The 20,447-nt window shown below is 29.0% G+C and overlaps 3 protein-coding genes and 1 non-coding gene across 9 annotated transcripts in view; 2 read left to right on the top strand and 2 right to left on the bottom strand.

Moving 5' to 3' along the window:
- Positions 1-10,994, top strand: part of LOC132904592 (uncharacterized) — a 95,003-nt gene extending 84,009 nt beyond the window's left edge. For 3 of the 5 annotated variants that reach the window (XM_060955217.1, XM_060955214.1, XM_060955215.1), the window contains exons 12-18: positions 1,702-1,856; positions 2,604-2,791; positions 4,096-4,198; positions 4,308-4,469; positions 6,038-6,270; positions 6,984-7,195; positions 8,727-10,994. In XM_060955217.1, the coding sequence (XP_060811200.1) occupies positions 1,702-1,856; positions 2,604-2,791; positions 4,096-4,198; positions 4,308-4,469; positions 6,038-6,270; positions 6,984-7,195; positions 8,727-8,881 (1,208 nt within the window). In that variant the 3' untranslated portion in view covers positions 8,882-10,994. Of the gene's footprint in view, positions 1-1,701; positions 1,857-2,603; positions 2,792-2,917; positions 3,489-4,095; positions 4,199-4,307; positions 4,470-6,037; positions 6,271-6,983; positions 7,196-8,726 lie in introns of those variants that run through there. The other 2 variants (XM_060955218.1, XM_060955219.1) reach the window with 2 other exon arrangements.
- LOC132904613 (leucine-rich melanocyte differentiation-associated protein-like) lies at positions 9,335-17,303 on the bottom strand. Of its 2 annotated transcripts, XM_060955274.1 has the most exons (5): positions 17,132-17,281; positions 16,807-17,034; positions 11,935-12,313; positions 11,264-11,354; positions 9,335-9,557 (listed from the first exon to the last, which is right to left on the bottom strand). In XM_060955274.1, exons 1-4 carry the CDS (start codon positions 17,189-17,191, stop codon positions 11,275-11,277), a joined length of 747 nt encoding a protein of 248 aa, XP_060811257.1. In that variant the 5' UTR covers positions 17,192-17,281; the 3' UTR covers positions 9,335-9,557; positions 11,264-11,274. The 2 variants fall into 2 exon arrangements, with proteins under 2 accessions (XP_060811257.1, XP_060811256.1); XM_060955273.1 differs by lacking the exon at positions 9,335-9,557 and having other exon boundaries at positions 10,937-11,354; positions 17,132-17,303.
- A 12-nt stretch (positions 17,304-17,315) lies between these two features.
- Positions 17,316-17,387, top strand: Trnap-agg (transfer RNA proline (anticodon AGG)). The gene has a single exon. It is a non-coding gene; the product is annotated as a tRNA-Pro (tRNA).
- A 155-nt stretch (positions 17,388-17,542) lies between these two features.
- LOC132904611 (non-homologous end-joining factor 1-like) lies at positions 17,543-20,352 on the bottom strand. The gene is made up of 5 exons (XM_060955270.1): positions 20,023-20,352; positions 19,586-19,904; positions 19,355-19,511; positions 19,096-19,271; positions 17,543-18,424 (listed from the first exon to the last, which is right to left on the bottom strand). Exons 1-5 carry the CDS (start codon positions 20,194-20,196, stop codon positions 18,243-18,245), a joined length of 1,008 nt encoding a protein of 335 aa, XP_060811253.1. The 5' UTR covers positions 20,197-20,352; the 3' UTR covers positions 17,543-18,242.
- Positions 20,353-20,447: the final 95 nt, after the last annotated feature.

Below are 20,447 nucleotides of genomic sequence, written 5' to 3' on the forward strand. Positions count from 1 at the left end.
GTCCCTTATCATAATTCCATCGAGACGGAACCTTGAACGTGAAAGCCCCTACACATTCAGGACGGAAAACAGGAAGCAAAAATCAGTTTTATCGTAGTGCTCGTTCCCCTCGCTACATTATCAGAAACGACCATGGACATAAACGAACTCGTTAGTATCGAGAATGTTTCGCTTCTGTTTGCATTTCGTTCCACCATTTCGCGTAAATTGGCCAAGGGTTGATCGCGAAATTGCGCGAGAAATTGCACAAAATTACTTGTACACAACTATTGCAATGAACGAAAAGGAATACGAGTGGCATTTAACGAAGTCCGACACCGAAAACCATCCTAATGCACATCTCTAATTGTTCACCGACTAACGATATTCTATTTCATTACAATTTTTGATAAAATAGGAAGAACGATCGAAACGTACGAGGCAGGTTTTCATGAAACACTGCCTCGTGGCAAAGAATCTCCTCCGTTGGAAGTTATCGAAGTGAAACGAGCCAACTTCCGGTAGATTCTCCAAGCAAAAGAAAGTGTTGCCAGCAACGGGTTGCTCTGGAGAAGTTTCCGACGTGTCTGAAGGGCGCAGAATGAGAAAATCGCACGTGAAAATGGCAAAGGCTACTGGTTATACCACTTTCAACGTGCCAAATCGGTCCTGGACCGTGAGGAATCTAGCGCGACGTATCACTTCCAATTTATTCTTTGACTGTTGTGGTGCATCTTGTTATCCTAAATGTAGAAATCACATCAATGAAGAATTATCAAATGAGAAGATTTTACAAAATGAAGATTTGGAAAGGAAAAAGGATCAGATGGAGATGAAACGAATGGCATCGGATGATTCATTGACGAAGAATGAAATTCCAGCAAACGTCGATGGTAATCGTTCATTAATACAGGAAAGCAATTACAGACCGAGAGGATTGGAGAAAAGTGCATTAGCAATTAATTCTATAAGTTCCGAGGATAGAACTTATACACCGAGCAGTCCTTCGTTTGGCATAAAACACAGTTTAACGATACTTTCTAAAACTAATAAAAAGAATGATTCTGACGAGAGGAAGGAGTGTGAAAGTGACAGTGAATCTTCCTTCCCAGAAATATTTTCAGAACACACGATTAAAAAATCGGACGAACGGAAGAATTTATCTTCGTATTCTGAGTTGTTTCCCAAGTGTCGAATACGAAAAGCAGGCCAGCAGAAAAGCTGCGATAACAGTTCTGAGGATGGAATAAGTCAGTTTCATCGTGTTATAATTTTCTAATAATTTGCTTGGTTCTTTATTACATCCATTTCTTGTTCTCGGCTTAAAGGTGTACATTTTAAATACGTAAAATATTGCAATCATTAAACTTTGTACTTTTAACAGAGATACATAGTTTCTTATTTTTATTAAAGTAGTTTAGATCTCTGCAAAGAAATTATTTTGTAGATTCTTTCGTATAAGATAAGATACAAATAACAAATATATTATTTTCTAAAATTGTTAAATTATAATAAAAGTGATTTTTACAGAAACACTTATATTTTGTGAATTTTATATTTTTCTTGTAGACTGCACTCTTCTATCGAATAGAAACATAAATATCGTTCAAATACACGCGAAATTTGAAACGAAAATAAAAACCCCTTTAGAAAGATAAAAACCGGTCGGTTTATTAATTAATGACGTGTCTAATTATATTATTCATATATTTTATGTTACAGATGATGGAAGTAGCTTGTCAGAAGCATGTAGTACTCCAATCATTGGTGCAGGATCACGAGCAGGCTCTAGTCACACAGTGATCGATGTAGATGACATGGATTCCGGACTACATTCTGGACACCTTGCAACCCGTGCATCTTTGTCGAGTCTTGGAGTAAGTACGAAATTTAAACCAGCTTTAAATCTAATGTGTCATTGGAATACTAAAAGTTGAATTAGAGGCGAACGTATCTAATATTTGATTACAAATACGACAAAAATATTTTAAAATACAATTTTGTTTTATTTAAACTGATTTTAGTTTTGTTTCAAAAATGTCCTGGAATGTCGAAATATTACATTTTTCTGGTTCTGCATATTTATAACTAAGGCGCCATTCTGCGTGCTTATATCATATTACGTGTGATTCTATTATGACGTACAAATGTTTTTCATCAAATGATTAATTTATCCAAATAGTTTGATAAAACTCTCTATTTCATTTAATTGTACATTGCAAAATATCCATAAAAGACGCGTGTTTAGTGTTATTTTTGGCACTAAAGAAAAGGAAAGATCTACAGCTAAAAGTAATTGGTTTGATAGATTTTAAATTTGTCTTTAATATTATAAAATAATATGTAGATAATAAAAAAGCACGTATAGAAGAAATACAAATACAAATACAAAAGAAAATAAAAATTATCATCTACCAAGAAACCATACTGTAACGATTTCCAAATTTGAGTTTCTTAAAGACGAAAACTTCTCTGAAAGAGGCTCTTAAGGAAAAAGAGTTGTTGGAAAGAAGAAAACTTCCAATTCATTGTTATATCCGTAATTTTGGTATATTTATTGATTACAAATTATCTTGCGTTGTTGGGATATGAATATACATAAATACTTAATATATATTTTTCAGGCACGTTCAGATTCTATGGCGTCGGTTTATAGCGGTGCTGGTGAAGGACGGTGCTGTCGCTCGGTTGTCGTCACAGGAGAAGTCGAATTCGCTTTGCAATACGATTATAAGCACCTAACATTCGAAGTGCACGTAACAAAATGCAAAAATCTGGCTCCTGTTGACGTAAAACGCAAACGATCCGATCCGTAAGTAACGCATGACTCATGAAAGAAAAATCATTTGTCAGATTAATGCTACCGATTACATGTCTCGCCCAATATAATTAATCACTGTATAATAAAAAAACTAATTATCCTCTTACTTATGAATAGTTATTGCCAATTGGTAGGAGTTTTCAACACGTTAGTACATTTCTTTTCTTACAGACGTAATATATCAGACAACGAAAACTACTCTGCAATATACTATATGCACAACAGATTGAAATTTTTGCGAATTTATCATAAAAATTAGAAATTTTTTTTTTATATAGTTTGTTTTGGTTTTTACAATTTGTCCTTATGGACATTTGGTAAAGTGTTATATCTCATTGGTAATAAAAAAATAAAATAAAAATAAATATAGCATGTGGGTGGCTACCCCCAGCAGGGTGCCAACTTCGTGTTTTCTAAGTTATAGCTTTTATGACAATCGTATTCCTTGACAACAAAATATCATAAGAAAAATGTCCGAATGTTCGTAAGAAGTTGGAATGTTTAGAAAAAACTGTATAATAGGATCGATATTTCAAATTTATTTATAATTCTTAGCATCCTTTTTACAAATATTCCTGACTGCTTTAGTATCGGTGAAAAGACAATAATTACAAAAACATATTTTTCAAAAGTCAAGAGAAAACAAGATTCATAATTAAATTGTAATAACTTGAAATATATAGTGTTATTATACAGAATGTTAAAAATATTTGGGTGATATTTATAAAGAGTAATTCTAGATATCAGAATAATGAAGAAAATTTCTCTACCAAATTATCTTTTAGGTTGAGATGTACTTGTCAAATTATAAACAATTTAAGTGATCCATTTTATACCATTATACACATTTCACTGCCTTGATGTCTAAATGCCACCTATAAGTATCAGCTACATATTTTTTAATATTTTTATTATTTCAAAGAACCATAAATTCATAACATATTTTATACTGTAATATGTAGAGTATAATCACAATAATGTATGTTATAAAAACAAAAGCAGTTTCTTCTATACAAAGGAAATTAAAAAATTTCAATCCAACGCAAATTATAAAACATGACCTATAATTTATTATATATGGTTAATGCGTCTCTAGACAATCAATTTAAAAGAAAAGCAATGTAAATATTCTAGAAACATATTTCCAAAATTGTATCAAATTTAAATCCCTACTGCTATAAAAATTATCTTTCAACGAGCATAATAATTCAAATACAAGCGATCCTAATATACACTTTAAAACCAACAATTTCCTATAAAATTACATTCTTTTTTGATATAATCTACTTCAACAGATACGTGAAAGTATACTTATTGCCTGACAAGTCGAAGAGCGGCAAACGGAAAACCAAGGTGAAGAAGCACACGTTGAATCCTGAGTTTAACGAAACATTGAAGGTAAGCTTTTTCATTTGAGACCAGTCTTGAGCACAAATGTTCTGCCTGTTGCTCCGTTGTTCCTGCATGAAAGTTAGAGCTTGGATGGTTCGTCACCACGACATTTCAGTTCCATATGAGTCTGAGCGGCCTAGAAACCAGAACCCTGTGGCTGACAGTTTGGCATTCAGACATGTTTGGACGCAACGATTTCCTTGGCGAGGTTCGAATGCCCCTGGAGAACAAAATCTTCGACGATCCCACACCGAAATGGTACCCGCTTCAGGAACGAGTAAGTTTACGATAGCACAAGTACGTTACCAAGCATAAATGTACGAAATGTTTTATTATTGCTGGAAGAGATACAAGGCGACTAACGACAAATCTATTATTATTAAATATCGGTATGTTTAGACTTTAGGGATAGGAGAGATGAAGAGAAAAACAAATAAAATAGCTGACTGTTATTTTAAGATATTAGTTTCTCGTATGTATAATAATAAACTGTGAAATGCATTTAGCTTAAATGATTTAATATCTATTGTAAATTAAAAGTATTAACTATTCATGTTTCTCCTCTATATCTCATAGTAAATATAAAAATCAATTTTAATAATAATTAATAAATATTTACTAATTGTATATTTCTTGAAAGAATTTTTTATTTCTAATAAATAACTAAATAAAGATAATTTTTCCCAATTTCCCAAAATTTGTTGATAATGTTAGTCTACTTTAATTTCGTTTTCGTAGTTTTATCTTAAACTACTATTGTAGCTTTATTCCACTAATAGAAACAAAACTCATCTTCGATTTAAGATTTATTAATTAGTAGAATTTGTTGATTCGCACTGTATCTCTTTTTCAATAATTTTACACAATGCGCACAATTTTACACAATACAGATCATTCTAGATATAAAAGCGCGGCGAGAATGGGCCGGGGAAAGTAAGTCTTCGTACTGACTCAATTATTCTCCAGTATATAATTAGAGCCTCTTTTTATTTGTTTTTATTTGCGTTAATAAAGCTAATTGACACACTTCGCGGTAAGAATGCAATATTGCACGAGTTATTATACTACCTGGCAAATTATTCGCATTCGGCTATTCATTTACATGCAAAAAATTCAAATTTGAACAATAGCATGAAGGAAGAAAGCATTTCTATGGAAATGCGTGATATTCTTGCAAACTAACTTCTAACTACACAGTTTTATGATGTATTTGCATGTGCAAGAACTAGAATCTTTGCTAGAAACCTCCAATTTTCATTCATTTTATCAATAATTAGTATTAAACATGGCATATTTACTTTAATTAGTCATTCATTTATTTTTAATTATTTGTGTCTTAAATTAAGAAGAATTATCCTCAAAATTTGAGAATACTCGAAGTATTACTATTATTAAAATCTACTTAAAACATATTGCTTGCTTTATTTTATTATCGTCTTGATCTTTAATTACTCCATAATCATTACTCATCGTACGAGAGACAATTAAAGATACAGAGCATTATTCCTGCGTTTATGTTTCCCTTGTCTTTCATACGATAAATTTTACGAAATTAATGCTAAAATATTTTTTATACTAATCGTTCTTAGACATAAGAGTCTTAATACTTTTTTTATTGAGAGTAAACAGAATATCTAATCCCCTATAAAAATATGTCGATAAACCTGACAGCTTAGAAACGAAAATCACGAATCATATAAAACAATACATATAAAAGTATTACACAAAATAATTGCATCGTTCCTCCTGTCCAAATTTCTTGATACGATTGGAATGATTTTAAACAATAAAAATATGTTTCTCAATAATTATGTATTCGATACTCATTGTAATTATAAATTTTAGACAGAACCATTCGACGACCCTGTTGCATACAAAGGTGAGGTAATCGTCGGTCTAAAGTTCGTACCACCAGATCCTACACAACTAGAACGAGATCGAGAAATAGGAACAGATCGTAGTGCTTCTAAATCGAAGAAGAATTGGAGTCGTGGTGCATTACACGTGCTTGTAAAGGAAGCAAGAAATTTACAAACCAGAGCAAAGAATTCAGGAACATGTGATCCGTTTTGTAAAAGGTATACCATAATTATTAGTAAAATATCAATGTACAGTTTACTTCTAATTTCATCTAATTTTGAAAAAGGATGGTAAAGAAATAAAAAGAACTTCAGCTATATATTTCTCTAAACTGGATATATTTCTATAAACTAGAAGGTATATATAGTATCTTGGTTTTTGTAACTTATAATTTCAAGCTCTTAAATATATTTATTCCTATATTAAATTTTTTTTCTAAGGTTTATTTTTATTTCTACATTATAAATGTAATTAACAGTAAGTAAATATTTCCAATATTTTGAAAAGTATACAAGAAAAATAGCTTCAATATATATATATATATATATATATATATATATATATATATATATTTTTCTTGTATACTTTTCAAAATATTGGAAATATTTACTTATTGTTAATGACATTTATAATGTAGAAATAAAAATAAACCTCAGAAAGAAAATTTAATATAGGAATAAATATATTTAAGAGCTGGAAATTATATGTTATAAAAATCAAGATACCTTCTAGTTTATAGAAATATATCCAGTTTAGAGAAATATATTTTATTATATATATATATAATTTCATCTAATATATATATATCATTCAAAAATGTATCAAAAGAAACTTAAGAGATGTACTTAAAGAATGTATCTTTACAAAAAATCGTGCAACGTATTTAAGGCAGAAAAAGTTACATGTTTATTATTATTATAAATATTTTCAGTTATTTATTACCTGACAAGGGACGTTCAGGGAAACAAAAGACTGGAGTAGTTCGCAGATCTGGTGGTTCACCAGTATGGGGTCATACTTTCATTTATAAAGATGTTAGTCTACAAGAACTAGCAGAACGTGGACTGGAATTGACAGTCTGGGACCATGATCGTATTGCTAGCAACGAATTTCTAGGCGGAGTTCGATTCAACCTTGGCACAGGTACATATCACCACAGCTCAAAGTACTCTTATATTTTACGTTTTACTATAATTTTAGTATTTAGGAAACTTATTATATAATTTATTAGAAATTATTTGGAGACTATCTTGAAAATTAGTGTTTTTTGATCCGCATAACATAATAATTAGTTATCCACCTCCTTTTCGCGAATATAATGAAATAATACACATTTCATTTATAAAACTTCAAGATAATCTATATTAAAAATTATATTCATAACATGCGAGTTTGATTGAAAAGATTTTTTCATGTAACAATTTTTAAGTAATTTATGATGTTAGACGAATCACCCTATATAGTTCTGATTCTACTGAAGATTTTTACTTTATATATCGTTCTATAGCGTAATGAAAACGATCATAAATTATTATGATTCATATATTATGACTCATATGTACATTATGTCATGCTATGAGAAGCATATTAATCTTCCATCTCTTTTTCCTATTTAAAATGTAATTTTCAACACTATGGCTTTTTTTTATAAATGAAACACACACTTTGCATCCTGAATACATTGCAATTTTTAACATGTTTTAAAATCTATGTACATGTATACTAAAGTTAGTTAATTCACTATCTAGTTAATACATAATAATCATTGATGTAAGACAAAATGTAATTTTCAACACTATGACTTTTTTTTATAAACGAAACACATACTTTGCATCTTGAACACATTGCAATTTTTAACATGTTTTAAAATCTATGTACATGTATACTAAAGTTAGTTGATTCTCTATTTAGTTAATACGTAATGATCATTAATGTAAGACAAAATGTAATTTTCAACACTATGACTTTTTTTATAAATGAAACACACACTTTGCATCCTGAACACATTGCAATTTTTAACATGTTTTAAAATCTATGTACATGTATACTAAAGTTAGTTGATTCTCTATTTAGTTAATACGTAATGATCATTGATGTAAGACAAAATGTAATTTTCAACACTATGACTTTTTTTATAAATGAAACACACACTTTGCATCCTGAACACATTGCAATTTTTAACATGTTTTAAAATCTATGTACATGTATACTAAAGTTAGTTAATTCGCCATCTAGTTAACACATAATAATCATTGATATAAGACAAATATAATATTTCATGTTCAAATCTAATATTCCAAAATTGATTATTAATACATATTATACAATATACATATATTATTACTAATACTATATTTTAAGATATTATAAAAGCACACAGAATACCACAACGTTTCTCTTATGATTTTTATACAGACTTCTTGTACAAATTTTATAAGGGACCATATAAAGAATTTGCAATATTAGATTATCAGGACTTTACACTATTAAATAAATCGTAGTTAAATAAAAAGTATTTATTAAATAAATCGATTCCACGTACTACTAAGAACCAACAATATTTAAAATATATCTTATTCTTTATTAATACGAATAGAACATGATTATACATATAAACTTTTCAATTTGAATAGTCATAATTTGATATATTAAAGAAATTAATTAATCTTTCCAGGAAAACACTACGGAAAACCAGTTGACTGGATGGATGCGACCGGTCGGGAGCTATCACTTTGGCAGAGCATGCTTGAAAGGCCTAACTTCTGGGTCGAAGGAGCCGTGACCTTGAGGCCAAACCTGCATAATCACGGGAAAAACAGCAACTCCTAAGCATGTCGTGCCCTCTTAGTGATTTCTTTTGTACTTAAGTGACATGTTCGTTCGCGGACCTTATGGGTCTCCGTCTCACGGAAGCTCGAAACGCTTCGGCCTAGTTCAACTTAAATATATACGTATCATGTATATACGTGGTAGTGTAATCACACTACACATCGATTAGTTTCAAAACAACTTTCGAAAAAAAAACAAAAAAAAAAAAAGAAAAAGACAAAATAATCAGTGCCTTTAAGGCCAATGCGGACGCGTTGAATTCTCTTTACAGGGCACAGTCTATAATTTAGACTCTAAATTATGCGGGACACAATACCGCATGTGGCCGTCAAGAGGTACTAGCTCTGGACATATGCGAACAAGTTCCAAGTAATCTAATCTTGGTTCTAAAATTAGTACTTACCATTACTGCAGTCTAATTTGTAAATGTTCGTAGCTGCGCGATAATTAGAATTTCACTTCGCAGTTTTCGTTTGCTTTTGATATGTTACTTTGTAGGTATTGTTTCGAACTATGTTTTTCTTATGTTTAGATTGCTGTAGATATGAAAGACCATATTTCATACGATTTTCTTCGAGTAATTTTTCTTTGTACCACTGTATCCTTCTTCTACGTTTTCGTTATTTTCGTTTCCTTTTTTTGTTTAGTCGCTTTCATTACATTTCTTCGTTATCACCTGTTATTTTTTAATCTCCCATTTTGTTTTTGTAATATCCATTCTTACAGAGTAAAACAAATTCTAGCCAGGTGGTCAACATCGATATATCTACGTGCAAAATTCGTGCAATATTGTGAAAAGGCGTGTCTCGTTCTTCTCTTCGAATAAGAACTTTTTTGATGATAGCGGAATACAATTTTTTAATCGCGGACATCCGTCCAATCGCGAGGCGTGATGACTATTGAGTATTTATCATACATGAATATCCTTCGTGGCCAAGCATATTATCGAAAGTAGGAAATAAAACTTGAGTAAGTGAGGCCTCGTTCCAAACGTGTACATTCTTGGAAAATGGCTCGTCGATCGCAGCAATAGAATGAAATTTTAATAATTCTATCTTTCAGCGAACGAAAAAAAAGAACACAAACGATATATATATATTTTATAAGATATATTTTACTTGACATTAATTGAAGAATAAAAAGTTTTAGCGTTTGGAACGTGGCTTGCATTGTAGACACTTTCCTTTCTTGGAGAGAAAGATGCTTCCAGTGTGTACAATACTTGAAACGATTTCTCACGCTGAGCATTGTCAGGCCGATGGAACGGTGTATTTAAGGAATTAAATATGACCGGTTCCCATTCTATAGAAATACATGTAATCATATAAATGTTATATTTATACAGTCACGTACGATTACACAATATACAATAAGCCATGGGGCTTTTGATCAGTTGTTCGGCAACAGATGAAAATCTTAAATAGAATAAAAAAAATCAGTGTTTCAAAAAGAAGAAGCGTATGCCAATAGAGAACGCTTATGATAATGCGAAACATATAAGAAACACTGGTCCGCGTATACTTCCTTTTAATACTAATTACATCCGGAACGAACCGAAAGGCTGACGTAATCGTACTTAATTAATTATTACGATGCCGAGTTTCCGGTTTATTGCATATAGGCAAGTATAGAGCGTAACATGGATCGTTTAAGTACCTATCCGTAAGGTTCTTCCTAAATACAGGGTTAACAATTGAGACTATTTTAAACTGCCTTCGACGTAAGTTCTCTCCTAAACACGTGTCAAAGAACCGAGTATGAAAATTCGTCAATATGCCTATAAAAACGAGGGTGTCAGCTGGATGAGCTGTATTTGTTCGCTATTTGTTAGAAAAAAAAAAACCCGATTTGTTGCGCATAGAAAGTATTGTTGCAAGACTATGTTGTGTACGTTTAAGGACCAATAATATTAAATTATGATAATAAAGTCAATGAGCAGGAAGAAAGAACCGAAGTGTTGGAATTCATGACACGTGCACGTTTTCTGTTTCCGTTCGAGACTGTGTCACGTAACACTCGGATCGAATCGTTCGATCAATTGGAAAGAAACAGAGATACTAATTTGGACATTTATTTATACCAGTGTACATGATAATAAAATTTTGTATGTTTACTCATGGTGAATTTATATTTTATTTGATGTGTATATATATATATTTATTTATTTATATAAAAAATTAACATCTAGTAGATAAATGCGTACAAACGCGACTTCAGGCACGTAGAAGAGATTTTTTGGTAATAAAGAAGAAAAAATATCAAGAAAGTAAAAAAATTGTGCATTGTCTCATTCAGTACGGTTATACGAGCCTGATCGCTGTTTTTATCATTGATTGGAAAAAGAATTATCATAACTTACATTCAAAAGTTAGTTTGACTTACTAAATGGGAATTCAAAGATCGTTATTTGAAATAAACCGATTTCCTTCCGAATTTTTTCCTGAGTAGCGGTATTTACACTTTCCAAATGCTCCTGGAACAAAAATATTCTTATTGAAACAAGTTTTCAGAAATATTTTCATTTACTCTTAGATAACGTAAATAGACTGAAACTGAACAATGATACTGCATCTAAAATTTCGTAGAAGAAACTAGGTATTTAAAAGATAATGTTTTATCGGAGAATTAAAAATGAAATTGAAATAAAAATTAAAACTGAAGTATAGGTGATAGATAAAGTAAATGTTTTACTTATAAAATACTCTAAATATAATTTTGTTTATACAATTTCACGCACATATATTATATACATCTTAGACTTGATTTCCTAATCAGCATTTTCATAACACATTGCTTTACTAATAATAATAGAAGTACGTTCAAACACTTACTTACTTGAGATTTAACAGGATAAATACATTTATCTCTAGTGTTAAGATTAAATCAGTTCTACACACTATTAGTTATTATATAATAAATATTTTACTTCATTTCTTTCATGAGTGGAATCATTTCTTAATGAAATATCATTGCATATTGAACTTCATTGGAATAATTCCCTTACAGAAAGAAATGCTTAAAAAATAATAAAATACACCATATCAAAATCGTACCTTTGTGATCAAGAGGATCGCGAATTGACCTTGGCAAAGGCGTATAATGAACATTAAAGAAGATATCGTCGAAGTCTTCCATCTGATTCGGACGAAATTTCGGTAACAATTCTGGGGCCAATTTCACAGTCCTTGAGAATTTTCCTCGTCTTTCGGCATCGTTTCGTTCATGTCGCGTTACGGGACGTGAATCAAGAAAGCGAAGAGTCGAAGGTAATACGTATATCGCGTACAGCCTGTAACGATTATAATCCTCGTCGTCCGTTGATGTTGGGTTAGTCAACTGATCGGGACATCCTGGATTGCCAAGCAGGCTCACATACACCACATTTGGACAACATTCTTGTATCCTTCTTAACGAATGGTCTATGTCTGTTATCTAAAAAAATTGTTCACAATAATCAAATCAAATCGTGCGATGATAGGAATGTGAAGTTTCAGTGTACAGAAACAGCGTACAGAAACGTAGTACAGAAACGTAAAATATTTGATTAATATATGTCTTATAGATATCAGAATATAGATATTTAAATAAACAATATTATAGATAACATTTATATTTTAATAATATCTTAGATGGAATGCAAGTTGCATGAACGAAATGCGGACAATACGCACAAATAAGTTTAGCAATATTTAATTTAACGTTTAATGAAGATCGAAATAAATCGTATAATTAGTTTAGTAAAAAATGTTCAATATTCATGTAGAATTACATACTATTTAATTTAATATTTAATTTATATTTAAATGAGGTACCATATAGTATAAAATTAATTAAATCCTATAAACACATAAGTACATTTTAAATATTCAAATATTGTAATACATAATACATTTTATTAATATATATGTCATAATTTTGTGAATTAAGACTTCAGTTTATTTTATAAAAACTAAACCTATTATTATTATTCGTTAAATTAAAATTCACAAAATTCAATTTATATGATTTTAAATAAACATTGAAATTATTATAATATTTTATAAAGACCAATTAAGTAAATTTGCAAACAATATTCAAAATGTATTGTTAAACATCTAAATGTTAAATATTTCAACATCAAAATTAAAAATATAAATATTAAAAATTACATATTGCAATTTGTAATTTAAAATACGGAATTTTGTATACATTATATATAATTATATAATATATATAATATATATATTTTTATATATTAGCTTTATATGTATATGTCATAGTTTCTTCAAATATTATACTTGGCAATACTATATATTTTCAGTTCTCACAGATTATTGTTTACGATACGACTGTATCATGTAGTAGCACAATGGCAAGATATATCACACAGTAAATACATAATACTGAAAATTCACAACTCGCATTATTTATAGCTATAACAGGATAGTATAGTTATCAAATTAACTTGTAGCTCTTTTATTTATTTCTATTTATCTATACTAATATCTAATATCTATACTATACTATACTAATACTATACTATACTATACTAATAAATATCCTAAAAAAGAAACAGCGCAGCGTTTATTTGTCTGTGCTGAGTAGGCTTAGAAACTACTACACCGGTTTTTACGAATTTTTTTCTCTTGCCTCCTTACATTCCTTCTTGTAGCTAAACTCTTTCAGAGTGTTATAGACTACGTAATATTGCAATGTCTTATCAGTGGGCTGGGAAATAAAAACATCCATCTAATTTTCGTACAGAAATCGGCCGACGTAACACAGCCAGCATACGTTTTGTGTGGGTGATGTGGTTCACGATGTTTCGTCAAGTGACGGAAGTACTGTAACTTCATATACGCGATAGTATCAACCGTTTTGCAACTATTTAATGAAGCACAGCGCATTCTGTGCGTTATACGCATGCATAGTACAAAATGTGCTGCATTTTATGACCAGAAACCTTTCCACATTGATTTTACTTTTAGTATAATAATTTTTTATTTTATACACATAAGTTTGCTTAAGGTATATTAAGCCATGAGCATAAGTTGGAGATCAGGTAGTGATTATAATTTTATATTTTATGAAGTAATATTTTGTATATATATAGATATATACAATAAAGAACAATCAATAAACATATAATTAATTAAACAGATTTAAACTCACTATTTTGAAATAATAATGGATAACCAAATATGTCTGTCTCTAAATACAAAATAAATGCTAAATATGAACAGTAAATGTTTTTAATTAATTGGCTAATTTATATAAAATAATACTGTTGCTGACGAAAATATGTTAATATACGTCCTGATTACATCACCGCACTTACTCGCAACAAGGTGAATGGCATAAATGTCATCGAACTAAATATTCTCGATGATATAAGATACCAAAAGTATATATCATCGATACACGGTCGGAATTTTAATCAGGATGAATCAGTTACAAGCTATTCCTTTAAGAGTTTCCTGATCAAGTGAGTACAGTTAATTCAACAATGAACACAAACATTTTATTTTACCTTCTACGAATTACCATTTTAACAACTGTTAAAAAATCATGAACTAGTAATATATGTTCGAAATATACGTAATATTGACCATCGTTAGTCTTCATAATAATTTTTCTGACATACATGGCCGTATTTAAAGGTTAATTGGTATTTTAATATGCAAAATAAAAATTTGAATATATTCTATATATAATTATATTATCATGAAAAAGATTTAATACAATGAAAATGTAAATGTGAAAAAATATATAGTTTATATTATTATAATATACTCGTATATATGTATATATAATACAAACACGGTTTTAATGATAGCTAAAATGTACCAATACTAAACTGTATGATATCTTCATAAAAATGCATTTTAATACATGTTTATATCAACTTTCTTTTTTCTTGCTTTAACACATAAAACCTACTGTAACACATTATATCTACCCACATTTTTGTTAAACTTTCCTTACGATACGCTGTAATGACATGTCTTACGAAGAAAAGTCAGAAACAAAATAAATTAAAACCATTGTTAAAAAATTATAAATGTATTTACGATGTCATATGAGATTGTACTAATTAATAATCTTTTTATCATTTGTATACCTGTATCTATAAATTTTCATAACAATAAAGTTTTGATAAAAGACATTTATTGCATAGAAATTATTGGATTTTTTAAATTTACTATACGATAACATTTGCGATTTCCAAAAAAGGAAAAATACAGAAATAATTGCATAACTATTAAAATATGTATCTATTCCTGTATTCAATACTAAAGGTGTGCGAGAACCCGATGATTGGGACGAGATCGAATCGAATAGGATTCCCGAACGTATCGGTATTCCTGAAAATATCCAGATTTTCAGAAAGTGTCGGTGTTCCCGAAAATTTTGAAGATCCGTTTCGAGACTTGTTTTCGTAAATATGACCTTGATTTCAAATTTTCGATTTTTAGACCTTTTTGGAAATCACTATAAAATTTATTTATTTACTAATTTTTACTTATTTAATTTATCAATATAAAATTATAAAATTCGGAAGGTAGAAATAAATAATATCTAAGTATAATACTTCATTTTGAATTCGCATGTAAGAAAGCCAGTTTCTTCACATTTTCAAACAATAGTGTGCAACAATATCGTTACATCGAACAGAACAAGAGTAAGAATCCCCCACTTTTGGGAATCACGGAAATACTCGAAAATCTCGACATTTTCGGCAAACCTGGAGATTTTTTGCAATTTACGTACTTTCGGAAAACGGACGAAATATTCTTAAGAATCTGAATATATTCGGAAATTGGTTCCGAACCGGTACTCGATACATAAGTAAATACAATTTATTTGAATATTAGCATATATTCAAATAAATAATTAGTTGATTTGTTAAAGTACATAAATCATATTGTGTTTCATTAGAAAAATAAGCGTTTCTTTAAAGCGCTATATATTTTGAACTTTTCCTGTAATTTCCGTTCAAATATTTTCAATACATATCAATAAGACTGCAAAGTATTTAATAAATTAGGTAAAATAAATTCTCAGGTTTCATTCAGAACTGTTATCTTTTTGTAAAAAAAAAAGCATAATTCACACTGGAAATGGAAAGTAAGATAATATCAAAAAGAAGTTCATCCTGTAATTAAGCATCGAATTGACCACATATAATATTACTATAAATAGAAATTTAATAACATTTGTACGCGCTGAAAGATAAATCTGTTGTCACACATGATAACGAGCACGTCACAGCATTATGCTAAAATCTATTGAAATGTATTTGACGAATGTTTAAATAATAAAATTTTAGTGAAATAAATAAGAAATTTGTCCATAGATAAAATATCACGAATTATACATAAAACATTTTATACGTAATTTATTGTAAATGAAAATGCTCGAAAATGGAATAACATAATTAAGATTATTAAGTACATAATACAATATGTTGTCAATACCTTAAAATTTGAAAAAAGTAGTTTTTACATTAACTACTCTCCAACGTCTTTCTATATTCAATATTTTAAGTCTTGTTGATGATAAGAACTTTTTTTATAACGGATGACAATTTTTCTTTCAACAATTCTATGAGATTTAAAGAACATTAATTAACGTTTATTATTTATCATTCATCAAAATTGCGCAGTACTTTTGCTAACTATGTACTTAAGTATGTATGTAAGTACATACATACATACCGTACTTTACAAGATAACATAGAACGCCATGCATATAAATAACTGACTGACCTGAATAAAAAACTAAAATAGAATATTATATTTAAAAGATCACTGAAAAACCATTTAATCTATAATTCTCACAACATACAATCGTCAAGTAACTCGTGTTTATGCCATAAGTGACAACTTTAATATAACAAAATATTCTCTCTAAGACAGAAAATAGCAAAAATAAACAAAACAAACCTTGTTATTGTTTAAACTGAGTGTGGTCAAACTTGGTATACAAGGTAATGTCTTTAGGTCCCGCAGTTTATTATTGTCGAGTATCAATTCCTGTAGTCTGCAGAAGTGTTTAACAGAGCTGATAGAGGTTAGTTCATTATATGACAAATCTAAACTCGTACAATCATTACCAACGACACCCACTAATCCTCCGGGTATCTTTTCTGCTCGTTGTCCCGTATACCAAGCCTAGATAATTGAAACGACGTGTAAGAGTTCGTATATAGAACAAAGTTCACTAAAAGAACACTTCGATTGTCTGTTAATAATAATATACACTAATTACCCGCCCACATCGTACTGTCAATGCACTCCTATTAAAATCTTGTTGGCTCCGTTCCGCCATCTTGCACGTAAAGTACTATATGATGAGAAATTATCATTAAATAATAAGAATGATAATACTTTGAATTGACAGTGGAGTCGCCATTACGAAAGATATTTCTACCAATGAGTACGATATACAACATGGCTCGTTGGTCTAGGGGTATGATTCTCGCTTAGGGTGCGAGAGGTCCCGGGTTCAAATCCCGGACGAGCCCGATGATTATTTTTTTTAATCATTTTAATTACATTTCATTATTCACAATACATAGCTTCTCGCGATATATATAATTTTATTAAAAGTAGATTATCTTTTTTAGCATAACAAATAAATAGTAAACAAAAAGACACAGGAAATAGAGATAATAAATAGTTTATATTTCTATATGAATATATTCTTTTTCGTATAAATTTTACATAAATAATTATTATACTTTATTATTATGTATTATTTATTTAATAAAATAGTTATTTTTGTAAATCATATATGCAATGCATATTTTATATTCTGAAGTAACAAATTCATATTTCATATTCCAATATGTACAATTTTACATCAAAATAACAAATTTATAAATATATAAATATACAATTGAAGTAATATCCAGAAAAAAGGCTTAAAATTCTATATATACTAATCAAATGTTATTTCATTATATTTTGGATTCATTCATTTCATTGGATCAATTCATTTGAAATCAGGTTCTGTACATACATATATATTTTTATAATATAAATTTTATATATTTTGTGTTAATAAAATGAGTGGAAGAAAAACATTTAAAGTAAAAATAAAAAAAGAAGATAAAACATAGTTTACTGCTTTAAAATCTGTTACTACTCAACAAATTATTGATGGAAAAAACCAATGATGTATCATATTCGTCAGTCAATATACTTTCGGAAGTAAATATAATTAAATTGAAAAATAATATCATTTGGAATTTTTTGATATTAAAAGATAGAAAAGGTTAGAAAATTGTATGTTAAATGAGAAAATTATTGTCATTGTTTTGTGCAAAAGTAGGTAAACATAATAAGTAGAGTTAAAACCTACAAATTAATGTTAAATATCATGAAAGTTTATGATATTCCTTAAAACATTTGCCTAAACACAAACCAGGATTATCTCTACAGCCAGAACAATAGTAATTAGTTTCTTTCCGTAAACCATTGACGGTGCATTGTCGACACCTTTTCCGTTTTATCTTTTTATTTTCTCGTCTGGGTAACATTTCAGGTAGATGTTCAGGTTCTAGTGAAATAAGACATATATTTTTCTAGCAATTTTCAAATAAAACATTATCAATAATATTCAGACGAAAGTTTTCATCACCTCCATTATCTTGTCCTAATGTCATTCTGCTACTTTCACTATCAATTTTATTGTAATTTACATTGCTGTCTTGCATATTATCATCATCATTATCATTATTTCCTATAATGAATTCTTACTTCTTTCATTTATCTTTTAATGGAAGGGCATTTTCATTGTGTCTATAAATCTCTATGTTCCTGGTTGTCCTTTTGACATGATGTTACCTCTCTTTAATAGCGCTTTAAATACTTAATGATAACATTAATTTCATTATAAAGTGTATATGATGCATCACTGGTCGTATTGTACAAATAGCCTAGAATTTTAGGACGTACATAGTACGTTGTTGGTTTTGAACAAATTAATCTATTATAGATACTACATTTTGTATATATTTATTATATATACATATATATATCAAGATTTTTACTATAATTAATCTTTTCTAATTTTGTTTTAATTATTATTTAAGCTAATAAATGTAGGAGAGAAAAAAGTATTGTAAATAACAATCTTTATTAATTAGCCTTTCCTCTGAATATTATATGTATTTAAAATATTTTCTTATATTTTAGATATTATACTTCACAATATAAAATCATTCAAACCTTTTTTTATCTTTTTAGGCCTATGTATCATATTTGTGGTTCCAGTTTTATTCTTGCTAGTTGTATCTTCGCCTTGCTGTTTTTTTTCAGAATGTATAGGTTCTGTGCTCTTTTGTATAAAAGTATCCTCATGTTTACACATACTGTTATCATCAGCATCATTAATTCTGCTACTGCTGTAATATATCAGAAGTTATATAAACTTTTATTGCAACTTTTTAAATTTTATGTAAAAAAATAATGTTTTGCTCAGTAATACCTTGTAGATTCTCTAGGAATTGTACTACGTTTGTATAAATTAAGTTTGTTATAAAACTTCACCATGCTTTGGAATGCATTTTTGCAATCAATAATATTTGGATTAGAAATAGTTATTTTGAATTGTTCATCTTTAAAAGGTTTTGTTTCAATATTCTCTGTATCAGTTAACAAAGCATGAAATCTTATACTAAAATTATATTTTTAACATAATATGTCGAAAGAAACATACTTCTTATTAATTTTGCACCTTCTGCTTTATATTCAGCAATTTCTTCATCTTTCCTTCTTATTAAATCTAAAAGAAACTTGTGCTGATGAATAATTTCCATTGATGATATACATAGAGGTTTAGTTATAAAATCCCAAAAATCTTCTGATGTTCCTTTTGTTAAATTTAGTTCAAATTTCATTAAACAACGTTCTACTTGAACTTGCAACTCGATATGTTCCACAGTTGCATTGATAATATATTTTGACATATCATTCAAAGTATTTAATATAATGTCATTATAATCAAGAGCTTCAATATTTAAAAGTCGATTTAACTTCTAGAAGATACAATTAAATGGAATTCAATTCATCTTGTTTTATAATAAATAATACATTAAAATTACTCAGAATGTAATATAATGTTATAAAGTACATATTGCATAGATATATAATTACCCGACATCTATCCAAAATAATTTCTTTTGTCAATGTGTCAATCCATATTTCAATAAGATTAGTTAGGAAAACTTTAATTATGTCATCTTTTTGTGTAACAGAAACCATGTAAATATCATTATTTATTTTTATGTTATTCCATGTATTGTGTTGTTTATATTCATCAGAAATCATGATGTTTGTTTTTATAATAGAGTAATAGAAAAGATTAAAATATCTTTAAAAAATTGTTGAAGCATAAATCATAATGCGTTTTGACGTGCAAAAACATAACCTATCTTGCTATCATATGTTTCAGTTTCTTCAAAAATGTCTGTACTTAAAGTAGTGTTTCTCTGTTCTTGATAACGTACACTTGTCTATACATTACATACTATAAATACTCGTATGTTTCTTTTTACTTGATAAAATTTAAATACATTTTG

The sequence above is a fragment of the Bombus pascuorum genome, chromosome 2 (genome assembly GCF_905332965.1).
Source record: "Bombus pascuorum chromosome 2, iyBomPasc1.1, whole genome shotgun sequence".
NCBI classification, from domain to species: domain Eukaryota; kingdom Metazoa; phylum Arthropoda; class Insecta; order Hymenoptera; family Apidae; genus Bombus; species Bombus pascuorum.

Coding starts and splice junctions, on each gene's coding strand:
- LOC132904613 (XM_060955274.1), bottom strand. CDS start 17,191: ATGGCGGAACGGAGCCAACAAGATTTTAATAGGAGTGCATTGACAGTA. Junction 17,035..17,131: donor TGACAGTACGATGTGGGCGG/GTAATTAGTGTA, acceptor TCAATTATCTAG/GCTTGGTATACGGGACAACG. Junction 12,314..16,806: donor TCAGTTTAAACAATAACAAG/GTTTGTTTTGTT, acceptor CAATTTTTTTAG/ATAACAGACATAGACCATTC.
- LOC132904611 (XM_060955270.1), bottom strand. CDS start 20,196: ATGATTTCTGATGAATATAAACAACACAATACATGGAATAACATAAAA. Junction 19,905..20,022: donor TTATTTTGGATAGATGTCGG/GTAATTATATAT, acceptor TGTATCTTCTAG/AAGTTAAATCGACTTTTAAA. Junction 18,425..19,095: donor GCCTAAAAAGATAAAAAAAG/GTTTGAATGATT, acceptor TTATTTCACTAG/AACCTGAACATCTACCTGAA.